This window comes from Puma concolor, chromosome D4 (genome assembly GCF_028749965.1).
Source record: "Puma concolor isolate L17-30 chromosome D4, mPumCon1.1.hap2, whole genome shotgun sequence".
Taxonomy (NCBI): Eukaryota; Metazoa; Chordata; class Mammalia; order Carnivora; family Felidae; genus Puma; species Puma concolor.
This window is the reverse complement of record NC_141679.1, coordinates 16,695,054-16,721,673: the sequence shown is the minus strand read 5'-3', so window position 1 is coordinate 16,721,673 and position 26,620 is coordinate 16,695,054. Positions and strand designations below refer to the sequence as shown.

The 26,620-nt window shown below is 40.3% G+C and overlaps 1 protein-coding gene and 1 pseudogene across 3 annotated transcripts in view; one reads left to right on the top strand and one right to left on the bottom strand.

The window, feature by feature from the left end:
- The window catches only part of RORB (RAR related orphan receptor B), a 388,079-nt gene that overhangs the window by 51,388 nt on the left and 310,071 nt on the right, over window positions 1-26,620 (bottom strand). For both annotated transcript variants that reach the window (XM_086685016.1, XM_086685015.1), the window contains 2 exons: window positions 11,699-11,784; window positions 6,297-6,438 (listed from right to left, as the gene is read on the bottom strand). In XM_086685016.1, the coding sequence (XP_086541142.1) occupies window positions 6,297-6,438; window positions 11,699-11,784 (228 nt within the window). The remainder of the gene's footprint in view (window positions 1-6,296; window positions 6,439-11,698; window positions 11,785-26,620) is intronic.
- Window positions 14,135-24,764, top strand: LOC147574729 (mediator of RNA polymerase II transcription subunit 6 pseudogene; annotated as a pseudogene). The gene is made up of 2 exons (XR_015243463.1): window positions 14,135-14,423; window positions 19,525-24,764. The product of XR_015243463.1 is annotated as a mediator of RNA polymerase II transcription subunit 6 pseudogene (transcript).

Sequence of the window (26,620 nt, the reverse complement as noted above, 5' to 3'; positions counted from 1 at the left end):
AAATAAATATAAATTCTCTGGGGAAAAAACTTTTTGTATCAGAAAAAAATAAATCATGATAACTTTTGATTCAGGAAGGACTCCCCCCCACCTCCCCACCCCCCCCCCCCCACCCCCCAGCAAGATATGAATGCGACATTCTTCTTTTTTTGCTAACCTGTCTTTTGCATTCAGGTAGGTTCAGAACAGCAATTTGTTACAGAACTCCTGAGGATGATACAAAATTTCTATCTATTGGTAGATTAAGATTTTGGTGGAAGTAGATTACTTTCTGAGTTACTTTAGTAGAAGAGCTTTTGCATTTGTTTGTTTAAAATCTATTAGAGAGCAAAGACTGAGAAGAGGAGGCTCTTCTATCATGGAGACATAAATGCAGTGCCTCCTTTTAAAACCCTTTCCATTTAAACCTTGCTTTAGATTTCCATGCACTCTATAGTTAGGTGAAATATACTTGTGGTAGATTGATTTCATTAATGACCCTGATTCCTCTTACCTATTTCTATGCCCTTCCGGGTGTAAATATGCAATGCCCTTTCATTCCAGGCAGGCACCCTGCCTCACCACTTGCCTCAGGGGCACGTTGATGAGGGAACTTAAGGCAAGCTGACAGGCGACACCCCCCCCCCCCCCCCACCAGGTGGGATATGTATGATATTCCTCAGGCACTCCTGGCTGCCCAAGAACAAAGGAAAGGGGGAAAAAAATGATAGAGATCATAGGCCTGAAGGACCTAAAAGTCTCCATCACCCCTCCAGAGTGATTGTGGGAAATAAAGGCTGAAGGAAATGGCATATAGAACTCCATTTCCTTATGGCCTGCAGCGCATTGATAAATACTTGAGGCAGGCAGAGTAAAATGTTTCTCCAGGAACTAACTCCTTACTGTCTTCATGTTAATGCTTTGCTAGAGGGAAAACAACTTTAGCTTGACAACAGCTCAGCCTCCAGTACCCTGTGAGTCTTTAGCATACGAAAATCTCTCTGGAAACTTCCCCTGGACTTTACCTCCCCCAACCCCACAGTATATAACCAGTCTCTCCTGGTTCCTTGGCAGCTCTTCCTGCCCACGGGTCCTGTCCCCATGCTTTAATAAAATCACTTTTTTTGCACCAAAAGACATCTTCAAGAATTCTTTCTTGGTTGTCGGCTCTGGACCCCATGAGCCCCACTGTCACCCCTCAAAAACCTCATCAATGTGACCTGCTTTGGGCCAGTGAGATACTGACATATGTGATACAAACAGAAGCTACAAAAGTTCTTAGGTGACTGAATCTCTCACCACAAAAAGGATGTGCCTGCACTAGCTTGCTAGACGATAAGGTCTTTCCAGAGAAGGCCATCTACCCTCAGCAGAGGCACAGACTGACCTCTAGCTGGCAGCTGATGAATGAGCGAACCCAATTAAGACTCTACATTTACTAATTTTAGGTCCAGAAATCTGCTGTTGACCATAGATCTCATAATCCAGGCAAACAATGTCAAATCAGTAGGCTGTCAAGACCTCTGTCCTGGTAAACATCTGAAAACCCAATGGTGAATAGTGATGCCTTTTCCAAGGTATTGACTTATCAGGTCACTGAGCAAACTGAAATATTTTCAGAGACGACCTAAAGCTCCACTACATTTTGGAACTAACAGACTTCATTCTAAATAAAGAACTTTGCTGGCAATTACTCTAATATTATTTTAGAATAGATTTTTCCATTCATGTCAGAAACAGTGATGTCCTAGTGGTTTTGTGCCCCTTTCCTATCATAAAAGTAATGGCATATTTGGGGAAAACAGTTACGGTATATGGAACAAATAAATCTACCCAACTTTCCTGACATGTATAGAATCCCTTTGTCACTATCTGTAAAAACATTTGTTGTATTCATAGGGGTATTTTTAACAAAGGCTGTATTACTGTTCTATTTTCAAGGATTAGCATTCTTCTTACCACTACCCATTAATCAGAATGGCACATGTTTTAAGTGTTTGCCCCTCTCAGACTTGAATCATTCTGTTAATGATTTTCACTTGAGTATAGAGGCAGCCTCTTGTTAAACTGCTAGCTCTCAAAGAAACTTGCACGATTCTGTATACATTGCAAGTGCCTTATAAATATTCAGTGATGGTGGTATTTACTCATGATATGCTCTTATCACTCACTCTGATCTCATGCTAGCAAAGAACGATTTTATGCAAAGTATCGGGGATCTTTTCATTTTTATTTGGATTGTGGCATTCTAAGTGGAATGGAAGTTTTTGGAGTAACTGTAAAACAAAGTCATTGCTTCTTTGAAGATTTCTGCTTACCAACACACGACAACTAGATATATGCTGTTGGTTTCAAGAGAGCCCAATTGTAGAACTATCATCTGTGACTTTCTGTAGTCATTTTGGAAATTATTGTATCTCACAATCTTCTGGCTGTAAAGTTCACCATGCTCGTATCTTGTTGCTTCCCAAGTAAACTGGTCTTAATTTAACTTTTTTCAGTTTCAAGGATGTGCCTTTTTTTTTTATAGTGCTCCAAGCTTTGTAGAAAAGATCAGATTCAATCTACCCAACCTTATTCCTAATTTCAAAATATTCTCTCACATCCCTCTCCTTTTCCAATAGAACTTCCTGTGATGATTGAATGTCATCTATGCTTTCCAAAATGGTAGCCACAGGCACATGGGGGCTATTGAGCGCTTGAAATACAGCTAGTGTGACTGAAGAAGTGAATTTTAAGTTGTATTTAATTCTAATTAATTTAAATTTAAATAGTGACATGTGGCTACCATTCTGGATACCGGACAATGCTGTTCTGGATAAATAGAAACCTAATTTGTGAAATCTGTCCTCGTAAGGTAGCTACTTACATATCATTAGGAGGATGCCTATTCAATTATTGCAATGTGAGTATCATGTTTTCTCTTTGGGGCTCAGTATCTTCCTACGGACACCAAACATTTTTCTGGTTTTTATTTGTTTGTTTGTACTAGTACGATTGGAAACAGTTTATCCTAAAGATTCCTGCAACTAACATTTATGAAGCTTCCAGTTAAAAAGAAAAGTAAATATGATGGTGGAGAATATGTGATGGGCATATAAATGCTATCAGCTCTCACACATAAATACATGCATGTCTTCACCTTTAAAAATTTTTTTAACTAGTCTTCACGCCCAGTGAGGAGCCCAACGCGGGGCTTGAACTCATGACCCTGAGATCATGACCTGAGCTGAAATCAAGAATCGGACGCTTAACCAACCGAGCTACTCAGGCGTCCCGGTTTCACCTTTCTTTACACATAAACACACGCGTATATATTCCAAGTGGATTTGATTTTTGATTCTCTGCCCAAACTAAATTTGAACAAATCTGTTACTGCTGAATTTTTTTGTCCACTCATCTATGTGCCATGGCTAATAAACCATGATCAAAGTGGAAATTCAGGACAGAATGAAAGTCCAGGGATTTTAAAAGTTATATCAAGCTATCTACAAGTAGCCATCCATGGTTTTTCAGTGGCCACGTAGGTGAAATAAACAATCTTGGTGCCATGCATCCCTGACAGAAAACAAATGCGATTATCAAAATGAAGATGCCACTTTGTGTCTGAAGGAACGTGGGCAAGGTGTATGTGGAAAGAAGCTAGGTATGAGGGCATCTGAACTTGGCTACTAGCACCACTATGAAAGCACTTTGAAAATACCTGCTCAACCAGTAGAAGGTAAATATAATCAATTAATGGCAGGGGAAGTCCCAGCTCTCATTGCTGGGTCCTCACTACAAATAGGTAATCACCAATAAGTTCAGGGATTTTTAAGCCATCAATACCATAGGCCAGACATTACATATCAAACAGGAGATAAAACCTATTCAGCTACCCTGGTATTAGTAGAATTTATTTGGTATAAAGGAAATACTCTTTGTAATCAAGGTTCAGACGAAACTTCCTCTTGCGTAACAGGAAGAATTCTCCCTTAGGAAGAATCCTTTTTTTTTCCTTCTGCTGGAACCTCTTATCCTCATTTCCAACCACCGCTCCTACCCTGGAGCATTTCTCCTTGTCATTAGTTTTACATAAGACACAGTTAGGAGGTATTTTGGAGGATGTCCCTGGCATCCTCAGAATGGTCTCTGGATCTAAAACCAAGATGGGTCATTATCCTGAATCTCCAGTATCTTCAGACACTGTATTGTTTTTACTCGCAAGTTTATATGCTACACTACATTTCTTCCCCCTTGAGAAAAGATCGTGGCTCTGTCCATTAAATGACCCTCCCTCCCAACACACTTTTTTTTTTTTTGCCATGGTATTCAAACAATCTCCTAGATTTTGTAGACATTGGACCATAAGCCCATCTCTTGTCTATGATTCTGTTCACCAGTACAGACCAAAGATCTGCCCTTCCAAAAGGGACACTTCCTTTTATTGTAGGAAGAAGTAACAAAGAAAAATAACCAATGGCTCAATCTCTTTGCACAATTAGTGGAGTTTTTCATATACTGTCAATTAATATGCTGCCTCCATATAGCAGAAACAAAGTACAAAATCATCAACTAAAGTTCCCGTAGAATTGCACTAAATAAGTGCTTAAAACCACTAAATCCCCACCTTCCACTTTCTTCACTTTAGTTATGTGAAAGTACACACCCTAGGAGTATATTTACATGGCTAGCAAGTCTAGAAAAGCAAATAAACACCAAGTCAGGTAGTTAATAGAAAAGCTTGGAAACATATCTCTGCAGTTTCAGAAGCTACCTCTAAACTGAAGGGCTCAAGGTCAAATTCTTTTTATTTTCTGGATCCAATTTGCCTCATAGGTATACTTTTATGCAATACAAGTTTAGGTGGGATGGGAAGTAGAAAAAAAGGTAAACTTTTATGATATAAGTATTTGGAGAATGCAAGCTAAGAAGTAAGCAGTTTTTAGGTTTAGATATCAAGACTTATGCAGAACAGATTCTATCCAAATGAGTAAAAGGCTCACATTTAATTTAATAACTCATAAAACTCCCTATATACCAAGAAATGGTGTATGCCAATTAGCCCTATTTCTTTAAGATCTGGAAGTCTCCCTCTCTCCCTCCATCTCTCTGTCCTTCCTTCCTTCCTTCCTTCCTTCCTTCCTTCCTTCCTTCCTTCCTTTTGTCCACACTACCTTGAACTTCATTAGAAGAATGTGACCAGGAGTAGAGAATCTACAATGATTCACATAAAGAGAATAAGTACCAGGGGAACTGTCTGTCTCAGGCTCTACGTAAAAGAGAATTCCATGGTTCATTCAACAAACATTTAGGTGCCTGCCTTTAACCAGATCCTGAGGATACAGTGAGAACAAGACAGAAGTGCCCTCAGGACTCAGGGTGGCTCACAATCTGATACAGAAGTGCTGTAGCCAGTGTCGGGGGTGAGAGGGTGGGGGTAGGGTGGGAGATAATGAGTTTAGACGAGTGCTTAAAAATGGAAGCAACACTAGATAAAATTCTTTGTGTGTGTTTATTTGTCTTCTTTAATTAATCTAAGAAAATCAGTGGGGGGCCCAGCTCACCCATTTGGGTCATATTCTGAGAAGGACACGAGTTACACAGCCCTTTTAAGGCTTGGACTTATGTTATGGCTTTTGAAATTTTCATGATGCTTTACAAAGTCCATGGCCAATAATAGTAGGGCTTCTGGGCTTCCTATGGAAGTAGGTTCTGCTGCTTAATCTCTCCACACACCAAGCAACTCATGTACTAGTCAGACTCACCCAGTGACAAAATGGTCCTGGTTTGCGTGGCATGTTCCCTGGTTTTAGCTCTGAAAAATCTCACAACCTAGGAACCACTCATGCACATGCAAACTTTTGAACCTAGGCCAATGTGGCTTTCACCTAACCTTATTAGTACAGCTTGCTCCATGAGCTCCAGCAAAGTCTTTCCTGTATTCCTATTTCATGGGCAATATGAAGTTTTTAGAAGTTCTACCAGCACATCGTTTTCTTGTCTTTTTATCTCCAATTCCCTTTGTCTAAAATCCTTCCAATGGCTTAAATAGACTCCAGCAAAGCATCCATGTGAAAGTCTTTACTTTTTTTACCAATGTTTATTTATTTTTGAGGGGGGGGTGCGGTGGGGGGAGAATATGTCAGAAAGGGAGGGGCAAAGAGAGAGGGAGACACAGAATCTGAAGCAGGCTCCAGGCTCTGAGCTGTCAGCACAGCTTGAATTCATGAACCACAAGACCAAAACCTGAGCTGAGGTCAGATGCTTAACCAACGGAGCCACCCAAGCGCCCCACGTGAAAACCTTTAAGTAAGAACCTGGAAGGCATGTCTTACCATCTCTCGACATCCCGAGGGCAAGACACTTCTGCAGTCGGCAGTGTTGGCAACGGTTTCTGTTGGTTCTGTCGATTAAACAGTTTCTCTGCCTTGGGCAGGAGTAAGAGGCATTGTTTTGTTGGCTCCTCCTGAAGAATCCCTAGAAGAAAAGAGAATGGAGGGAGATATTATTTATAAGAAGGAAAACGGAGATAATTAACATACACGTTTGAGACAATTAACATACACATTTGCTATATTTTCTACCATGAATGTAATGGAGTTTAATAAAAAAAAACAACAACTTTTTTTGGATACTTCTCCTTGGATATCTTACAGATGATTTGCCTGGGGGCAAATATGTACCATCTACAGAGATAGGAAGGCATCTTTCATTCATTCATTTAATCAGTGTTTACTAAAGACATTTGTGCGCTGTGTTCTTTGCAAAGAAAAACAGGACAGGGTTCCGGGCATCAAAGGAATGGCAGAGGACAGTGTCACTGCTAAGCCAAATATGACAAAACTTGAGGAGGAAAATAACACAGGCTTATGTCAAGTGCTGTGGGGGACATTGGTCACAAGAGCCGTACTGAGGAGGGTGGGTTCAGCATGTGCCAATATCTTCCCGGTTTCTAAGAAGCATTTTACCCATTTGAAAAACTTTAAATATGCCCAGAAGGCATCTGCAAGGTTGTTTTTTTTAAACCAGTGATGTGCCTTATAATTAACCATATTTTTAAATAAAGCAAATATGGTATATATAAACTGTTCAATAAGAATAAGCAATAAATAGACTATAGAGATGTAGGAGGTTTTCGTGCAAGTTAGGTTTCTTTCTGGTACACAGTTAACTGCCATGAACCATCCATTACCATTCTAAATAAATCCATAACTGAGTTAATTATTAAAAAAAATTCTTTGGGGTGGCTAGGTGGCTCAGTTGGTTGTCTGACTTCGGCTCAGGTCATGATCTCGTGATTTGTGAGTTCGAGTCCCACATCAGGCTCGGCACTGACAGTGAAGGGCCTGCTTGGGATTCTCTCTCTCTCCTCACTCTCTGCTCCTCCCCCACTCCTGCTTTCTCTCTCTCTCTCAAAATAAATAAACTTAAAACAAATTTTTTTAATTAAAAAATTCTTTGGATACCATGCACCTTAGCTATCTTACAGAAAACCCTAAAGGTGGAGCAGGGGGCTCCTGGGTGGCTCAATCAGTTAAGCATCCAACTTTAGCTCAAGGCACGATCTCGCGGTTTGTGGGTTCGAGCCCCAGGTCACGCTCTGTATTGACAGTTCGGAGCCTGGATCCTGCTTCAGATTCTGTGTCTCCCTCCCTCTCTGCCTTCCCCCTCTCATGCTCTGTCTCTCTCTTTCTGAAAAATAAATAAACATTAAAAAAATTAAAGAAAACGTTAAAAAAAAGAAAAGAAAACCCTAAAGAGGAAAATCGGGGTTTCCTCGATTATCAGCAGGAGGACAGAGCAGGGCTGGGACTAGGCTGTGGCTAGTCAGGCACCCAACTTGGCCACAAAATTTAAGGATTGCCAAAAAACCTGTCAATCAGGATAAGTAATATTTTAACACAATATATTAAGAATCAACATTAATGTAAAACACCCCAAAAAGTTTCAAAAGGATCAAGATCATCGATTTTCCTTTAGTTTTGGGCTCTCCTATGACATGGCCTGTCACTATAAAGAGAGCTTGCCACTCTTTTCTTTTTTTTAAGTTTATTTATTTTGAGAAAGACAGAGATGGTGTGAGCGGGTGAGGGGCAGAGAGAGGAAGAGAGAGAATCCCAAGCAGGCTCTGCACTGCCAGCACAGAGCCGGATTCAGGGCTTAAACTCAAGAAACTGCGAGATCATGACCTGAGCCAAAGCCAAAAGTCGACACTTAACCGACTGAGCCACCCAGGTGCCCTGTGAGCTTGCCACTCTTATGAAGAACTTCGGAAATGGGTAACTCGGAAATGGGACAAGAGAGAAAAAAATACCAACTGGTTTTGTGTTGTAAGCCCGAAGCCATTCAAAACAAGGACAAATTTGGTCCCCACGGACCAGCGGTGGCAGGATGAGATATCCAACTGTCCAGTGTGAATGAATTCACAGAGCCCTTTCAAACAGAGATCCCATCCAAGCTGCCAGGGATTGAAAGGACGTACTCCATATACAAACGGTCCCTGACTTCAATGGTTCAATTTACGATTTTTCGACATTACAGATGGTCTGAAAGCAATACACATTCAGTAGAAATCATACTTCGAATTTTCAATCTGGATCTTTTCCCAGGCTAGTGAGAGACAGCACGATGCTCTTTTGTGACGCTGGGCAGGGCTGCGGCCACAGCTTCAGTCAGCCCAGCGATTGTGGGGGTCAATGACCGATAGCGCTCACAGCCATTCTGGTTTTCATGTTCTGTACAGTATTCAATAAATTACATAAGACATTCCGTGCTTTATTACACAAGGGGCTTTGTGTTAGGCGATTTTGCCCAATTGTAGGCTAAAGCAAGTGTTCTGAGCACATTTAAGGTGGGCTAGGCGAAGCTATGATGTCCACTGGGTTAAGTGTATTAAATGCATTTTTGACTTAAGATGTGTTCCGCTCAGTGAGTTTATAGGGACATGACCCCATGTAAGTCAAGGAAGATCTGTGCCAGCAAAGGTGTCAGAAAGCGAAACTTTGGCCCATCAGTCTTGGTGAAAGATGACTTGGGAATTTACATTTTAAGAAAGAATTGGTGGTTTTTTATCTTCGGATACTCCAGTGCCACTTAGCAAAAGAGCTGACAGAGAAGACTTCTAAAGTCACAGCTACAGGCCTAATTTAAGGCCAATTTGACATTAATTACGAGGCATTTCTTGCTTATCTGTTGCTCATTATTGCAAATGAGGTTTTTGGCACGAAAAAGAGATTCTGTTTCAAATGTTATTGAATGAATAGGAATTTGAATTAAGTGCGCAAGCTGAACTGATGTTATTTAAAATGGGTTGTTCATGTTGACTCAGAATGGTATTATGAAAATTCAGAGGTTGATACCGAATGCGCTGACACTGACATCTTATTCTAAACGGAATTTCTTGAGATTTCCAGTTGGAGAAAAACACAGCATATTTACAAATGTGGGTTTTTCCATGAAATAAAAAAAAAAAAGTAGTGCCACGTAAAATGTCATTTTGACTAAAACTTCAGAGTATGCTTCAAAATAGCAGCATAATTTCTTTGATTGTGTTTCCTGCTTTAAATAGAAAAGATGGCCGTACCCTACACACTTGTTTTAGCTGTTGGTCTATGGAATATATTTGTAAGGTTAGTTAAACCTTCTGTGTAAAATGTTTTGCTTTTTAACAGGAACATACCTTCCTATTTTGAAATCGGGCATTTTCCAAATAGAGCTTTCACAATGACACAGATCTCCACTTTGACACTGATCTAAAAATATATATGCTTGGTGGGTACTTAATAAACTAGACCAGAGGCCTTAAAAATACCTACTAAACCAACACAGTAGTGGAAATGCTTTCTCTGGAGGGTTTGGATTCCGAAATTATTAGCATTTATGAAGAAAACTATTTGCCTACCTCCCCGAGGTAGTAATAGCTTACTCTAAGGAGGGTAAAAAATTGCTGATTAGGAATTTTGCTTTATTGTGTCTTCTGATGAGTTGAAAACTTTGCATCAAGGTGGATAACATGCAGTTCTTAATCATAGGTCCGCAGAGCAAACAGAGGAATACAAGGAATATCTCAGGATGTTCAAATATGGATTATCACTAATCACCTTTGAGGTCAGGATGTCGATGGGCGAGTTACATTCACGTTATTCTCCTTTCTCTGTGTCCTCTTCCCACTTTAGTTTCATTTCTTTCTTTTCCTTTTCTTTGCTTCAGTTTCAATTTCAGAATTCATACTTTTTGAGACCATTATGAAGACCTTGTCAAGTGTTCTCATAGCATGACTACTGGAGAGTTATGGTATGTTTTGTCTCATGTATGTTTGACTCTGTGAGGATTAAGATTAGTCCTTAGAATCCGTGATCGTGTTACATCTCTTTCAGGCTACTTATTTGTTTTTTTTAATTAAAAAAATGTTTTAAGTAATCTCTACACCCAATGTGGGACTTGAACTCACAACGCATGCTCTATGGACTGAGTCAGCCAGTGCCCACAGTCTACTGATATTAAATTCTTTCTGCTTGCATCTTTTTTAAAAAATTTTAAAAGTTTTAATTATTTATTAGAGATACAGAGAGAACACAAGTGGGGCAGGGGCAGAGAGAGAGGGAGACACAGAATCGGAAGCAGGCTCCAGGCTCTGAGCTGTCAGCACAGAGCCCAACGTGAGGCTCGAACTCACAAACTGTAATCATGACCTGAGCTGAAGTCAGACGCTTAACCGACTGAGCCACTCAGGCGCCCGCCCTGCTTGCATCTTTGATCAAAAATATGATTGTTTTCATCAATAACTTCGCCAACATATCACTTTTCACTCCCAGATTACACTGCATTTTGTTCCGGTGACACGTTGCCCTTTGAAATTAGGTGTGGAATTGTTTCTTATTTCCCCCTTGACACTTAGTCTCTCTTGTTTTTCCTTCTAAGGAAGAATTTTAAACACTTACTGTGAAGTTTCAAGTTTCCCTTATTTCAGATTAAGTCTCTGTTAACTGCTATTTTCAACTTTGTATTTTAAGAGCATCTTGCTCATAGGAATTAGTTTGTTTTTGGAAGGATTGGTTCAATGTCCTTGGAGGGGAACGCTGGACCAAGAATGAAAAATCCTGTGTTTTTGGCCATACTCTTTCACTAACTAGATCAGTGATGTTGGCCGAATGACATAATCTTGTTTATACTTCATTATCTCATTGAAAATGAGGAGGTTGGGGCAGATAATTTTTAATTACTTCAGAGATTATCTGGTATCCTTCTAACATTCCATGACTCTACTTATTTTTTTCTGGCATATGAGAATAAAGGATGAACATACGCATATTGCAACTGTTACCTTGAACTTCTTTTGTAAGCAGATAAGGAAACATAGGCCGTTGGCTTGCCATCTTTAACCTTTGGTTGTTTCATACAGTAATAAATGCCCTTGAGTTTACTGAAGGCAGTACAGTTAAAAGAGAGCGGGAGGCAGTATTTATATCTCTGTAAATGTGAATAATTCAAGCTCTTAAATAACAATCCATTTTCCAGTCGCGGTTGACCAGTTAGACGATCACAAAGAGCTGAAAGGCCAGGAACGGGAAGCCAACCCACCCACACACCAAGCAGAGATTCCCGAGTGTCAGCAGCAAGCACAAGAATCCTTTAGCAGGCCCTCTTTAAAAAGATGTCACCACGCGCACGGTGACATACACGGATGCCTGGGGCAAACACAGACGCTGTTGGCAGTGTCCTGTCAAAGTCCCCCTACCTTGCAGCCTTCGCACGTGATGACTCCGTAGTGGATCCCGGAGGACTTATCGCCACAAATTTTGCATGGTATCACTTCAATTTGTGCTGCAAGGGGAAAACAGACATTTTGAGCTTCTTCCTTTTGCTTGCCTGGCTCCCTCCCCACCTGCCCCTGGCACGACTTGAGTGTTGGAAGACCCTGGCGTGGGCTCACTCACCACTATTGGCCCGGCTTCCTGAATCTTCTTCTAAGAGAAAGGTATCTATCCATCTACCAAGGTTTGCTTTGTTTTTCGAAAACTACAAAATAGAACCAGGGACCGGAAGTCTTCTAAACTCTTACTTCACTGCTTTCTCCTTTTTATTTATTTATTTATTTATTTAAAATGTTTGTTTTATTTATTGTTGAGAGAGAGAGAAAGAGAAAGAGACAGAGTGAGAGGCTGAGGGGGAGTGGAAGAGATAGAGAGAGGGAGAAAGAGAATCCCAAGCAGGCTCTGCGCTGTCCGTGCAGAGCCTGATGTGGGGCTCGAACTCACAAACCATGAGATCATGACCTGAGCCGAAACCAAGAGTCTCATGCTCAACCGACTAAGCCATCCAGGCACCCCTGCTTTCTCCTTTTTAAACCTGACCTGGTTATTGGGGCGCCTGGGTGGCTCAGTCAGTTAAGTGTCCGACTCTTGATTTCAGCTCAGGTCATGATCTCACGGTTCGTGAGTTTGAGCCCCGCATCGGACTCTGCACTGACAGCTCAGAGCCTGGAGCCTGCTTGGGATCCTGTCTCTCTCCTTCTCTCTCTCTGTCTGCCCCTACCCTATTTGCACATGCTCTCTCTCTCTCTCTCTCTCTCAAAATAGACAAGTAAACTTAAAAATTAAAAAAAAAACACAATAAAAAAATAAACCTGACCTGGTTATTAATTAGACTAAAAAAATCCCTTGAACCAGTGGCTTCGGTTTTCTTATTTTGCACTTCAAACATCAAGTCACTGAGTGTTATCATGCTGCCTTATTTCAACAGTATTTTAAATAAGTAAACAAAGCAAAGCTGAAATGGAAGGGCGTGATTTTATAAATAACGTGGCTGGATGTTTACTTCGAGTATGTCAGTGGTGACAATATTTATTGAGCACACTCCATACGCCCGCTAAAATAATAAAAGTTGTTGACACAAGATATATTAGTGACACAGATTATTTCATTCATAAAACAAAATTAATGCATGGAAAAACCAGGAGAAAATGATAGAACATGTGGCTCCTATGACTTCAATACGAAGAAAATAATTTCGTGGAGATGAAGACATTAGGGTTGATTCCGAAGACTGTTGGGCTGAAGTGAAAGGAAAAGGCTGTTTCTGCAAACAGAATGGAATGAAGGACTTCTGGAATGACTGTGGCTCGTGATCGTTGAGACAAACACCTCGGCTCCACTGGAGACGTGGGCCATATGGTTGGGTAGAGGGAGGGATAAGAGATTATGGAGCTCCTGGGAGTTAGGCAGAGGAATTTCTACCTGATACCACTGGCCACAAGGGTTCAAGGGAAGGAACGGGGTGACGACAGGATCAAAGTGGTGGCTTGGGTACCTTTGCTAACTGGGAACAGGCAGGAGACTAAAAGGCTATTCCGAAGCCGGTGTCGGGAGATGGAAGTGTGGAAGACGTCAGTGGCAGGATAAGCGGAGAGGGAGAAGCAAATAGAAGGACAGTTCTATGAAGATAAATGAAAGAAAGGACACAGAGGTAGAAACTGATGAAGAATCCAAAGATGACTTCTACCTTCACCCTTAGGATGAGGTTCAACAGTTGGTTTGACACAAATGGAATTGTTGGTAAGGCAGCCACTTTATGGAACATGGTGGGGGTGGGGGACAGGATTTCCAGTTTGCATGTGTGCATGTGCAAGCACCTGTATACAGAACCCTCTGGAAAGATGATTTTAAGGCATCGGCATTGAGGTTATGGATGAATCCACGAGATAAACTTTATTTAGAATGTAGTAATTCCTATGTCTCTGGTAGTATTCTAAGTGTTGTTAAAATTATACACACCAGGAAGATCTGCTATTCCCGTTCCCAATTTAAAATAATTATGCAAAATATGCCTCAAAATGCTTTGTACATCAATCTGCCATGTGGATGCTTTTCTACAGTTTCTCACCCTTGAATATACAAAACAGATAAATGCAAGACATAACCCTCATTGTCTTATTATTTTACATTTTAAAAAAGATAATACTTAGCTTGAGGAGAGCATCTTTAATTTTTTTTGAAATTCAATATTTCACGGTATGTTCAAATCATCTTTATAAGCAAAAAATTCAGCATTATGGCCTATTTTTCATATGAGAAAAATCAGAATCCAAGTGGTTAATGATGCCTTTGAGTTGATTTGGGAGATGGCAACCAGAAATTAGCCAATTTTCCTGATATTTTGTTCTGTGACCCTTTCCCTGCTTACCACAGAGACACAACATGAATACAATTTTAAATTTCTGTATTATTCTAATAGTGCCAGCTAAAGAGACAATGATAAAAATATCAAGAGATGAGACAAAGTCAACTAAAATACTTATTAGACTAAGTACTTCTATTGCTTCTGTTTTTTCAGCTTTCAGATTATATGAACTAGTATTTGTTTTCAAGATTTTGTGATATGGGGAAAACATGTGAGATCTGATGTAATTTCTATTCTGTTTTCCTGGATTCCTGTCCCGAACCTGATAATGATTGGGTCCATAGGTAAGATAAAAGTCTTATTTTGTTTCCTGGTTTATAAAGTTAGCTGACAAACTTCATAGATTTGTGAGGTGTAATGAGATATTTTATGTAGAACTGCCTTGCAAATAGTGAAGAGCTACAAAATGTCAGTTTTTAACAGCGTCAGAATCGTTGCTAACTGGTATTTCTTTTTAATTTTTTTTTTTAACGTTTATTTATTTTTTTGGGACAGAGAGAGACAGAGCATGAACGGGGGAGGGACAGAGAGAGAGGGAGACACAGAATCAGAAACAGGCTCCAGGCTCTGAGCCATCAGCCCAGAGCCCGACGCGGGGCTCGAACTCACGGACCGCGAGATCGTGACCTGGCTGAAGTCGGACGCTTAACCGACTGCGCCACCCAGGCGCCCCATTAACTGGTATTTCTAATGCTATTGGACGAGAATTATGACAAGCCACATTATTATTCCTTTACTAAAAATCTTATTTAAAAAATACAAACGAATGACACTATACATAATTTGTACTTTTTTTTTCTTTTTAGCGATAACCTTTCACACAGTGGATTCTTTACAATGATTACAAAATTGACTAAAAATACCAGGTATCCATTGTACAGTTGTTAAGCTTATATGATATTAAGTCAGAGGTGCTCTTTGCATAAATTACTCCCCAGGGAGTAACTTACACGTGGGGAGAATCTGCTTCAATAAGTTCTTAATTATAAAATGATCTAACTCTAAAGGAAATGAAAATAGAGGTAATTTGCCCCCTAGGGTGTGAGAAGATGTTTTTGAAAGCCACAAAGGTTATCTTATACAACTTGGAAAATACAAATGGGATCAGGAATGATTCGGTAGAGTATCTGCATATTTATACATATTTATTATCTTAGCTCAACATGTAATCCTGAAGAACCATAAACATTTTAACAGTATTTTTAAAGAGAAAGAAGTCACTTAGAAGGACATACGTGTGTTGATATGTGTGGGGAGGGATTATCAGTTCAGAAAACCCATGGCCACTTTACCTATTAGGACAGAATGGGTTATACGAGGTTATACAGAATGATACTTTTTTTTTTTTTTTTTTTGAGAGAGAGAGAGAGAGCGCAAGTGAGCAAAGGGCAGAGAGAGAGAGAGACAATCCCACAAGGGGCAGAGACAGAGAGAGATAGAAATGGGGCTCACCCCAAACAGGGCTCGTGTTTTACCCGAGGTGGGGATCATCCTTACCTGAAGCAGGGTTTGAGCTCACCTGATATGGGGCTCGAACTCACAAACCGTGAGATCGTGGCCTGAGCCAACGACAGATGCTTAATGACTGAGCCACCAGGGCGCTCTAGGTGAAGATAAACATAAATAATGGAAAGCACTAATCCTCTTCCTTTGCGCTCATTTAAAATACACTGCTTCTGAGCTACAACATCATAGTTCATACTATGTATTTTATAATACTTCAAGGCGGAGTATTCCAGACAAAGATGAGGACAATGTATGACGTAATTGCTCCGATGTTTGCCCCTTCCAAATGTCTAGCCATTACTCCTGCCACTGTCTCCCGGGCAGTGATCTTGCAGTGAATGCAGACACGGTGGCATGCTCTTTGTCATGGCTTCAGGCTGAACATCTAGGGAGGATTTGGTGGCTTGGACCCCACCAGCTGTGACAATGAAGGTGCTCTAAGGAAACTGTGGGGGAAGTTCAACTTTCCTCCTTTTGCATGACTCATGGATCAATTCAACGGTGGCAGCGTTCTCTGAGCGACAAACGTAGGGGAGCCCCCATGCCCTGAAAGATGGCTCGAGGTGCGCTCTTTTCTCACTTTCTACATTGCTTATATCTTCCGCTCCCTTACATTATTTCTATTGGTAATCCTCTGTGGAGACTATACTTAACATTGCATTTACCAATGAAATCTCTTTGTATACAAAAGCATATGTATGTTTTTGGGGGAAATGATATTCTTAAAGAATATCATGAAATATTGAAACTAATTTGATGTTGTACCTTGTATTAGGACACTTAATGAAGTACAATTAATTTAACACCCTATGATTTATCAGGAAGGTCCTATTCAATAACTATAAACTAGTCACAGTTTGTGTCTTTGAAGATGGCGGGTCTCTCCTCTCCCCCCAGCACCTCCTGAAGGCCCTTCCTTGCTTAGCACCCCTTACAACATTGCACAAAGCCACTGTGTGTTCAGTTCCTCCTGATTATCAAAACGTGCATGTCTTTTTGTTCTGCTCCCTCAGAACCCCCTGCTGGTGAATGCAGGTGTTAAGTGAGATGAACTAATCCAGGCTAATGCATTCACCAGAAAATGCATCACTTTGATGCACCAAAATACCTTAATTCTTTTTTTTTTAAGCTTATTTATTTTGAGAGAGAAAGAGAGGGAGAGAGAGAGAGAACGCACAGGGGAGGGGCAGAGAGAGACAGGGAGAGAGAGAATTCCAAGCAGGATCTGGTGCTGTCCACCCAGAGCCCCATGCAGGGCTCGAACCCACGAACTGTGAGATCATGACCTGAGACAAAATCAAGAGTTGGTCACGGGACCAACTAAGGGACGCAGGTGTTCCCAAGATACCTTAATTCTTAGAAGAATCCATCAGGAATGGTAGTCACAGTGGACCGTGCAGGCACTTTCCGGTCGAAGTAAACATTTTTATTGCATGTGTTCTTGTGGCTCTCATGTCTCCATTTCATCTCCTATAACTCAACCTGGCCCTTTCTATAGTCTGGGCATTTTAAGTCCATTGAGGAAAGGTTCCAGGTCCAGATAATACTTAAAAAATTTTTTTTTTTCTATAGAGACCAAAAGAGAAGTTGTATAGCTCCTTAAAGCAGTAATCCTGATTTTCTTTCTTTCAGTACAGCCAAGAGATTTGACATACTCCTTTTTATATATAAAAAAAAAGGCTTTAAACAATACTGATCTCCCATATTTGGGCTGAGGAGTAGTAATCAGAATCTTGAGATCAAGGTGGGTATATATTTTGGAATAGGTCCCCAAGTGATTCTGATATGGTAAGTCTCCCATTGAGGATTCAACGAATCAAGTCATGAGCTAGGAATTATCTGCAGCAGGAAAATCACCTGCAAAGGAAATAAGACCCAGGGACAAGGTGGTAATATGAAAACACGAAGGATGGGGCTACTGGGTGGCTCAGTCAGTTAAGTGTCCGACTTCAGCACAAGGCATGATCTCGCGGTTTGTGAGTTCGAGCCCCACATTGGGCTCTGTGCTGACAGCTCAGAGCCTGAAGCCTGCTTCGGATTCCATGTCTCCGTCTCTCGCTGCCCCTCTCCCACTCACGCTCTGTCTCTCTCTCTCTCAAAAATAAATAAACATTAAAAAGAAAATACGAGGAAATGACCAATAATTCTCTCTCTGTGTCCTGACCTTTGGTTTGGGCTATACTTGTAGCATCTTGTTTTCTGCCTTTTTTTTTTTTTTTTTTTCCTTAAGGGAAATAAGAAGCATCTATTCAGTGCACAATAACTTCCATTCTGGATACTGGGTTTGCTCCTCAGTTCCTGTTTCCCAGAATTTTACAGTTCTGCTAAAAGTGGGCAGTGCAGGAAAAACTCTTAGTGTCTGAAAGAAACACAATTTGCACATACAAAACTTCCAATAAGGATGACTCTTTTGGTGAAAATTCCCTCTGCACCTGGTATCAGCAGCCCAAGTTGTATTGTCTACCATTTGTGGGAAGCCCACATTAAAACCCCTGATTGTAGCTTCTCCCTCACTTCACTAGCAGATGGATAACTTTCTGCCTTTATGAGGCATACGATCTTCTGCTGTCACCTAAGAGCAAACCTATAGGATGAAGCAAGTATTTCTAAGATCTGGCTCCACTCTAAGTTTTGAGTGATCAGAAAAGAGCCCCAAGATTGAGGCAGAATGGAAGTGTGGGAAAAGGAGACCCTTGGGAAAAGAAGTAAGCGTCTTTGAGCTTCGATATCATGCTAGGTGGTGAATCTAAGAGATTCCTGACATTGGATCAGGTATGTGTTCACGTACGTCTCTTCCGGGCGCACAGCATTTCAGTCCCAGCTTCCTGCTTAAATGCCACATAGAGTGCTTGCAATTCAGTGCACTCTAATTCTTACTAGAATCCTCCAATTCCTCTATCAGCATTTAGGATCTCCCTTTCATCTTAACCTCTCCTCTCTCTCCTCTGTAATATTCTGGGTGGTGGTCTGTGTGAGTCTTCACTTCCCATCAGTTGATAGACAGCTTCTGAGCGACCTATAGATAAGATTAATTTTTCTATTATTATATCCCTGTACTACATGTCATTGGAAACTAGGGTAAGAAAAAAATTACTCTCAGATGAGAATGGCAAAAAATGATTTTTTTCAAAGGCATGATTTATAGGATTATTATGAAGGGAGTTGACTTATCTTACATAGGAGCCTTCAGCCCCGAAGAATTGTTCGCCTATGCTAACTCTTCAGAAGACTGAAATAACAGAGATTGAGACCAACATAGGACAGTAGCAGCCATTAGTATTATCATTAATAGCAATTACTGATAATAAGGGAAATATCCCCCTTGAAAGTCGTAGTGGTTTTAAACTCGTAAATTATGAATTAATTCCCATTAAACACATCTTGTCCTATCGAAGTTTTAATTATAACGAGATAATGTGTGTGTAGAACCTGACATCATTCAGGATGAAAGCAGTAATGTCTTCTGTATGGCATTGGCATGATCTGGGGGCATGTTAGAAATGCAAAGAATCATGATTTACCTAAGACCGATTTGAATCAGAATTTGCTTTTTAACAAGCTTCCTAGGACAGACAGCATTGAAGTTTGAGAAGAACTGTTCTGTGATGTCCAGGTAATTATGGTTGTAGCTATTCTGAGAACTAATGGCATTTTTAATTTCTCCGGCATTAAGGAAAATTAGAAACTATACAGGGTTCCGGAAAAGCAGTTCCTGCTATTGTCTGTTAGGTATTTCTCTTTTGTTCAAAAGGCAGGAGGACACTTGAAGGGTTAGTTACAAAAAGCCCTGGTCATTAACCGACAAGGCAGAAGAAAGAAAAGCCAGAAACATCTTGCATTACTGTCATTAACACCCAGTATACCCGGTTTCCTTTACAGATTTCACGATTGTGAATGGCGTCTACATCATCTTCATGCTGTAACACTGTGTGGTAGTACGTCCTCCCTCTTCTGTGGACTTGCTCTTGGGGTCTGGCCCATTAGCTGACTCTCTAGATACTCTGGCAGAAAAAAATCTCCCCTGAGAAGACTTTCAAAGGTAGTTTTTCTACTTAAAATTTTTAATTGCACAAAATTTTTTTTTTTTTTTTTACTTCTTTTGGTGGTGGTAAGGAGGTGAAACAATATTTGAAACAGAAATGAACTAATTTCAGCTCTCCGTGGTAATTCTGGAAATGATACATTTGGAAAGCTGCCCCATCTCGTGGACGCAGATTAGGTAACACGGAGCTCAGGGGTCATGATGGCCACTCATCATATTCCTCCCATCTATCATCACGCTGTCCTGAGCCATAGTACTCAAAGTGTGGTCCCTGACCAGCAGCACAGCATCACCTGGGCGCTTGCTAGAAATTCAGGCATTTGCTTATACCTTAGGCCAGTATAATCAGAATCTGCATTATAACATTATCTCTGTGATTCGTATGCACAGCGAAGTCTGAGAAGTTCTGGGAGAAAGAAAGGGAAGATAATCTACAATTTAAGTCTCAGGGTTGTCTGTCCCCAAACCACAACTCCATGTGAGGAGAACTTCGTATTGAAAAAAGAAGACATATATTCTTGCTAGTTAATGTTTTCAGTCACAGAAAGAAGAAAACAGCCATTATTTTGCTTCGTGGAAAACCCTGTCTCTCGGTAGTTCCTTCGTGTGTTTCTGAGCCCCTTTCTCTAGTCTCCCTTACAGCTGAAATCTTCAACAGGAAGCTCATGTTTGTGAAACACCACCTTCATTGAAGGAGAACAAGAACGGCGAACTCTACACAGGTGACTCAGAGTGGCTCAGGCAGGCTTCATTCCCTTGATAAAAACTCAAAAAGAGAAAAAAACCCCAGTTTCTGGAAGATGAAAAAAAGACAGCTTTTCTATGTTAAAAATCAAATTGCATGAAGAGTATGAACAGACCAATCACAGACAGACAGAAAATATTGTAGCACATGTATCTGATGGAGGGCTTTTTTTCAAAATATTCAAAGAGTTCTCCAAATTCAAAAAAATGGGCCAAAGACCAGAACCATACACCTCAGCAAAGAAGGTATATGGATGGCAAATAAGCGTATGATGAGATGCTCAACATCCTATGTCTTTAGGGAACTAGAAAATAAAACAACAATGTGAAGCAACTACATGCTTATCAGAATGACGAAATCTAAACAACTGACACCACCAAATGCTGGCAAGGATGCAGAGCAAAAGGAGACCTTATTTGTTGCTGGTGGGAAGGCAAAATGGGACAGCCACTTTGGAAGGCAGTTTGGCAGTTTCTTATAAAACTACATCGTCTTACCCTAAGACCCAGCAACTGAATTGAAAACTGTCCATACAAAAACCTGCATTAATGTTGATGGCAACTTTATTCATACTTGCCCTACAAACAAGATATCCTTTTTAAACATTTTTTAAATGTTTATTTATTTATTTAGAGAGGGAGAGAGAGAGAGAGAGAGAGAGAGAGAGAGAGAGTACAAGCAGGGGAGGGGCAGAGAGAGGGGGAGAGAGAGAGAATCCCCAGCAGGCACCAGCGCTGTCAGCATAGAGCCCAACGTGGGGTTCGATCCCACGAACCATCAGATCATGGCCCAAACCGAAATCAAGAGTTGGACACTTAAACGCCTGAGCCACCCAGGCGCCCCCCAAACAAGATGTCCTTTCACATGTGAGTGGATAAACCAACTGGGGGCATGCAGACAAGGAGTACTATTCAGTGATTTAAAAAAAAAAGGTGACCTATCAAACCATGAAAAATCATGGCAGAACCACATAGGCATACTGGTAAGTGAAGAAGGCAGTCTGGACAGGTTATACACTATATAATTCCAAGTCTATGACATTTTGGAGAAGACAAAATAGAGACAGTAAAACAAAAGTCATTTGGGAGATGGATGCCTCACCAAGTAGGTGAGGCAGAGAGAATTGTTGGGGGTGTGAAATTGTTCCGTATGATATGAAGATGGACACGTGTCTGTCTATTTGCTGAGACCCATAGAAAGACACAACACAAAGAGTGAACCTTAAAGTACGGACTATAGTTAATAACGTATCAGGATTGGCTCCTCATTTGTAACAAATATATCACACTCATGCAAGGTATTAATAATAGAGGACAATTGTATGTGTGTGTGTGGGGGGGGGTGAGTAGATATACGGAACTGTACTCAATTATTCTGTAAATCTAGAAATACATTCAACATTCTATTAGTTATTTAAAATAATTCCACAAAAGCACTTCTTTTTTCGAGGTAGTGAGGATCATGTGAGACAGCCCAACCAACACAAGTAAGGGATACTTTAAAAGAATTGTTCCAGCAAATATTTATTTGTTTCAGGCCACAAACACGTGCACATTCAAACTTCCATTTTCAAAATGAATACAGTGATTGGACAGCCCCACACAAGTCTAAATAATTTGAATACAGGGCAGACTCAGAGACTGCTAGATGCACATGGGGAAGAGATGTTGATTTTAACTGGGGGGAGCCTGGAAGGTTTGTGGATGAGGTGGTTTTTGAGCCACCTCTTAGACGGCGAGCAGGACTTCAAGTGGTAACTATGGAGGAAAACGGCACCCCTAAAATTGGTGACTAAAGATTGAAAGAGGAAAATTCAATGATGAGAATAAAATTCCAGATGAGGGATGTAAACTTATTTGGGGGGGGCTCGTTATTGGGGTTAAATGACAGCCAACAGTGGCAGAATGCTTTCAGAATTATCATACGACTATGGTTTCCATACGTAGTCACAGACAACAGGCTGAACTACAGGAAATTGTCACTTTTTTATGCAAGGAAATACTCAGCATTGGCAATTTTATATGGCTCAATGGAGTATTACTGTTCACTGTGCTCTAAGAGGTGGTTTATATACCACTTTCTTAATGTTTTATTTATTTTTGAAACAGAGAGACAGAGCATGAGCAAGGAAGGGGCAGAGAGAGGGAGACACAGAATCTGAAACAGGGTCCAGGCTCTGAGCTGTCAGCACAGAGCCTGACGTGGGGCTCGAACCCACAAACCGCGAGATCATGACCTGAGCCGAAGTCGGACGCTTAACTGACTGAGCCACTACTTTCTTTTCAAGAATACTTGGAAAGGCCAGTTAGCTGGGACATAGGTGATAAATATGAAAATAAAGACATTAAATTATATATCTGAAAATTCAAAGGTTGGAACAGGAACACTAAACACGCACACACACACACACACACACACACACACACACACACCCCAAGAAAATCCCAAGTGACTCAAGTTCGGGATGGAAAGCACACAATACTACTTCTCATTTTCTTCATTGGTAGAAGCAGTAGAGACCATTCCTGAAGTTCTCAGCACCTGTTCAGAGAGTTCAAAACCAAGAAAAATCTGTCTCTCTCTGCTTGGTGGAAAAGAAAGACTAAATCTCTTGAAATATGTTTAAAAAAAAAGAGACAAGGCAGGACCACAGGGAGAAGAACTAAGTTATATTCTAAAATGCAGTGATCAGAATCCAATATCAATGCCTTTGCTCTGGAAAAGGGAAACCTTGTAAAATAAAAATGGCATGCCATCCTCTCATAAGATATTTGGGTGGATCACTGTCCCATATGAACACAATGTCCACATATTATCAGAATGTTAGCACCATACTAACATTTTTTCCCCTAATGTAATAGTGTTATTTAACTGGCTCATAATGTCCTATAATTTGCTTGGATGACCAAAAACTAAACAGTGGCATTATTTGTCACCCTTTCATATTTATAAGCGTATCTGTTTTTTTCATATTCTCTCAGCCACTGATGCAGAAAATGATTATATAAGCAAACTTTAGAACGTAGATGAGATATTTACATCTGTTTTACGTGTCAGAGAGACAGAGGAGAGAGAGACAGAATGAAATGGAAAAGGAACAGTTACTTCAAAGACTTTCTTTGCCATCAGAGGGTTGGTTTAGGGAAAAATTTGTATGAAGAGACACTCCAACAGGACATTAGGGAGTTTTCACTTATGGGAGGACACTTTGGATGTAAAATGGCATCGGTGACTGTACTATAAGAACTCAGATTTTAGGCGAGAGCTTTTGGAATTATGGCAGCCGTGGATATCCAAGATAAGCTCCTGGGAATCTCTTGGGTTGACTGTTCCTGGATCCCCATTTTGAACTGTGGATACGTCCCGGATTACATTTCAGAAAGAAGTAATCCTTTCTACGACAGGACATGTAACAATGAAGTGGTCAAAATGCAGAGGCTTACATTAAATCAAATGGTTGGAGTGGAATACATCCTTCTGCACTCTCAAGAGCCCATTCTTTTTTATCATTTGGAAGCAACAGCGGCAGTCTTCTACCCAAGTTATCCCACTGGCTGATTACTGTATCATTGCTGGAGTGATCTACCAGGCACCAGACCTGGGGTCAGTTATAAACTCTAGGGTGCATGGCATTCAATCAGCTTTTGATGAAGCTGTGTTGTACTGTCAATACCATCCTTCCCAGGTTATTGGTGGCACTTCAAAGATCGTGAAGAGCAAGATAAAGTCAAACCTAAAGCCAAAAGGAAAGAAGAACCAAGCTCTATTTTTCAGAGACAACGTGTGGAGGCTTTGCTCCTGGACCTTAGGCAGAAATTTCCACCCAAATTTGGGTAGCAAAAGTCTGGAGAAAAGCCTGTCCCAGTGGGTCAGACAAAGAAAGAGGCAGAACCTATACCAGAGACTGTTAAATCTGAGGAAAAGGAGACCGCGAAGAACGTCCAACAGATAGCGAGCACGAAAGGCCCCCCGGAAAAACGAATGAGGCTTCAGTGAGGATAAATAGTGGTTCAGAGGGAAGCCTGCAAGACTCCTCTTGTCCATTATTGGCACCTCATTACCATGACAGGCTCTTGAACTTTAAAATTCTTTGTCACGACCCTTCCATTTGTATAGAATGTGCTTGTTCTTTAAGAAGGATGTAAGGATCCTCATGCTTTTGATATGAATATTTTTTATGTATCTTTTGTAACCTTTCCCCTACTAGACTTGAGCAGCCTCTTACTCAAATGTATACTGCTATATTTACATCTAAAAACAAAATAAAAGTATTTGTATAAATTAAAAAAAAAAAAAAACCCTCAGATTTTAGGCACTCATGTTTTGGATCATCTGCAAAAAAAAAAAAACTTTATTTTTAAAGTTTATTTATTTATTTTGAGAAAGAGAGAGACAAAGTGCACATGCAAGTGGGGGAGGGGCAGAGAGTGGGAGAGAGAGAGAGAGAGGGAGAGAAAGGGAGAGAGAGAGAATCCTGAGCAGGTTCCACACTGTCAGTGCAGAGCCCAATGCAGGGCTTGAACCCACGAACCATGAGATCATGACCTGAGCCCAAACCAAGAGTCAGATGCTTAACCGACTGAGCTACCCAGGCGCCCCTGATTTTATTTTTAAAGCAGATAATGCTACAGGAGCAAAACATATGGCAGGTTTCTGCATTGAGAATTACATTATTATATCATTTCATGTTCTAGCAAAGGCATGTATAGGTTTAGTTCATCCTTACATAAATGGCCTTTTTCGAAAAATGAGGCACGTAGATTTTAAAGGAAGGTGTTCTCACCTTCATGCAGCACCAGAAATTATTTCAGGGGTCAAATGATAACTCAGGATGTCACCCTCAAAGCTCTGTCTTGTAATTTCACCCTATGCGAAATATCACAAAGGTCCCGTATCAATGTAGGCAAAGGCTTAGCCACTCAACAAATGGAGAATTATGAGTGCGCAGCTCCCTCGAAGACCAAAGTGTCTGTTCTGCTGATATTGCACACTTTCCCTAAAGAGATTACCAGCATAATCCTAAACATTATAGGACCCAAGCTATCTTATTTTTGAGCTCATCAGATCCAGCATGCTGCACGTAATCCGTCCCAGCTTTACTCAGTGTTTATGTAAGCTGGGGAAAGAATTGTAGGACCAACGGTAACCAAGTACTAAGAACAAATATCGTCATTTTCAAAACACACTTTACCAAGTTTCTTTTTTTTGCTACAAGCCAAAAATGCATAATCATTGTTTGATAGTGTATGGTAACATTTGCATGGGGATGTTTGTGGCTGTGTTTCCTATACATTAGTTTCTACCAAAGGCCCTTTGAGGCTACCTGTGGACTGAATTGGTAGGAAAAAGTAAAGTGTTTTTTTTTTTTTTTTTTTTTTTTGTCATTTCTTTAGAGGTTTGAGTTACTTCGGAGATACTTATTTTGGAGGGAAATAACGGAGGAAAAAGACTAGTGAAAATCAGAAACTGCTAAGCACAGTACTAAGTATTCTACGACAGTGACTTTACAAAAGCTGCGGTTTCAATTTAGGATATTCCTTTTGATTGCACTAAAATTTAAAAGGAAAGTAAAATATTTGTTTCTCTTTGCAATACGTAAACACACATTGGCTCATATAATTCGTTTAAAAAAATGAGTTGTGTGTGTGTGCACATGCTCTTAAAATCAAAACCTGTTTTCTGTAATTTTATAACAGAGGGAAAATTCCTGTTTTTCTTTCCACCCCACCAAATCAGGAGAGAAAGGAACACTTATGTTTACCTGTCAGCCTCTGCTAATTGTAATTCAGACCCAAAGAGGATTAAGTGCATAGACGTTAATACGTCCAGTGTTATTAATTTCTAAACAACAATAGCAACAATAACCTGAGTAAATCTGTCAGTAGTGAGGATAAATAGTTGTTTAAAGACTCCATTGATGTCACAACTGCAATCTGCTGTTAATGGCTTATTTCACTGATACAGTCTTCAAATACATACATTGTGAAATCAGCGAATAATTGCATTGAAATAATATCCATTCTTGTCTAAAATTACAAGCAACGGGAGGCTCGAAGCATTGTGCAAAGATGTAATTCCGAGTTTATAAACATTTGGGGAAGTTTTAGTTTGATTAGTAACTTTTTTTGAATAATCGTTAGTTTTGTATTATTTGAACCTAACAATTATGTTAATTTACATTTTAATAT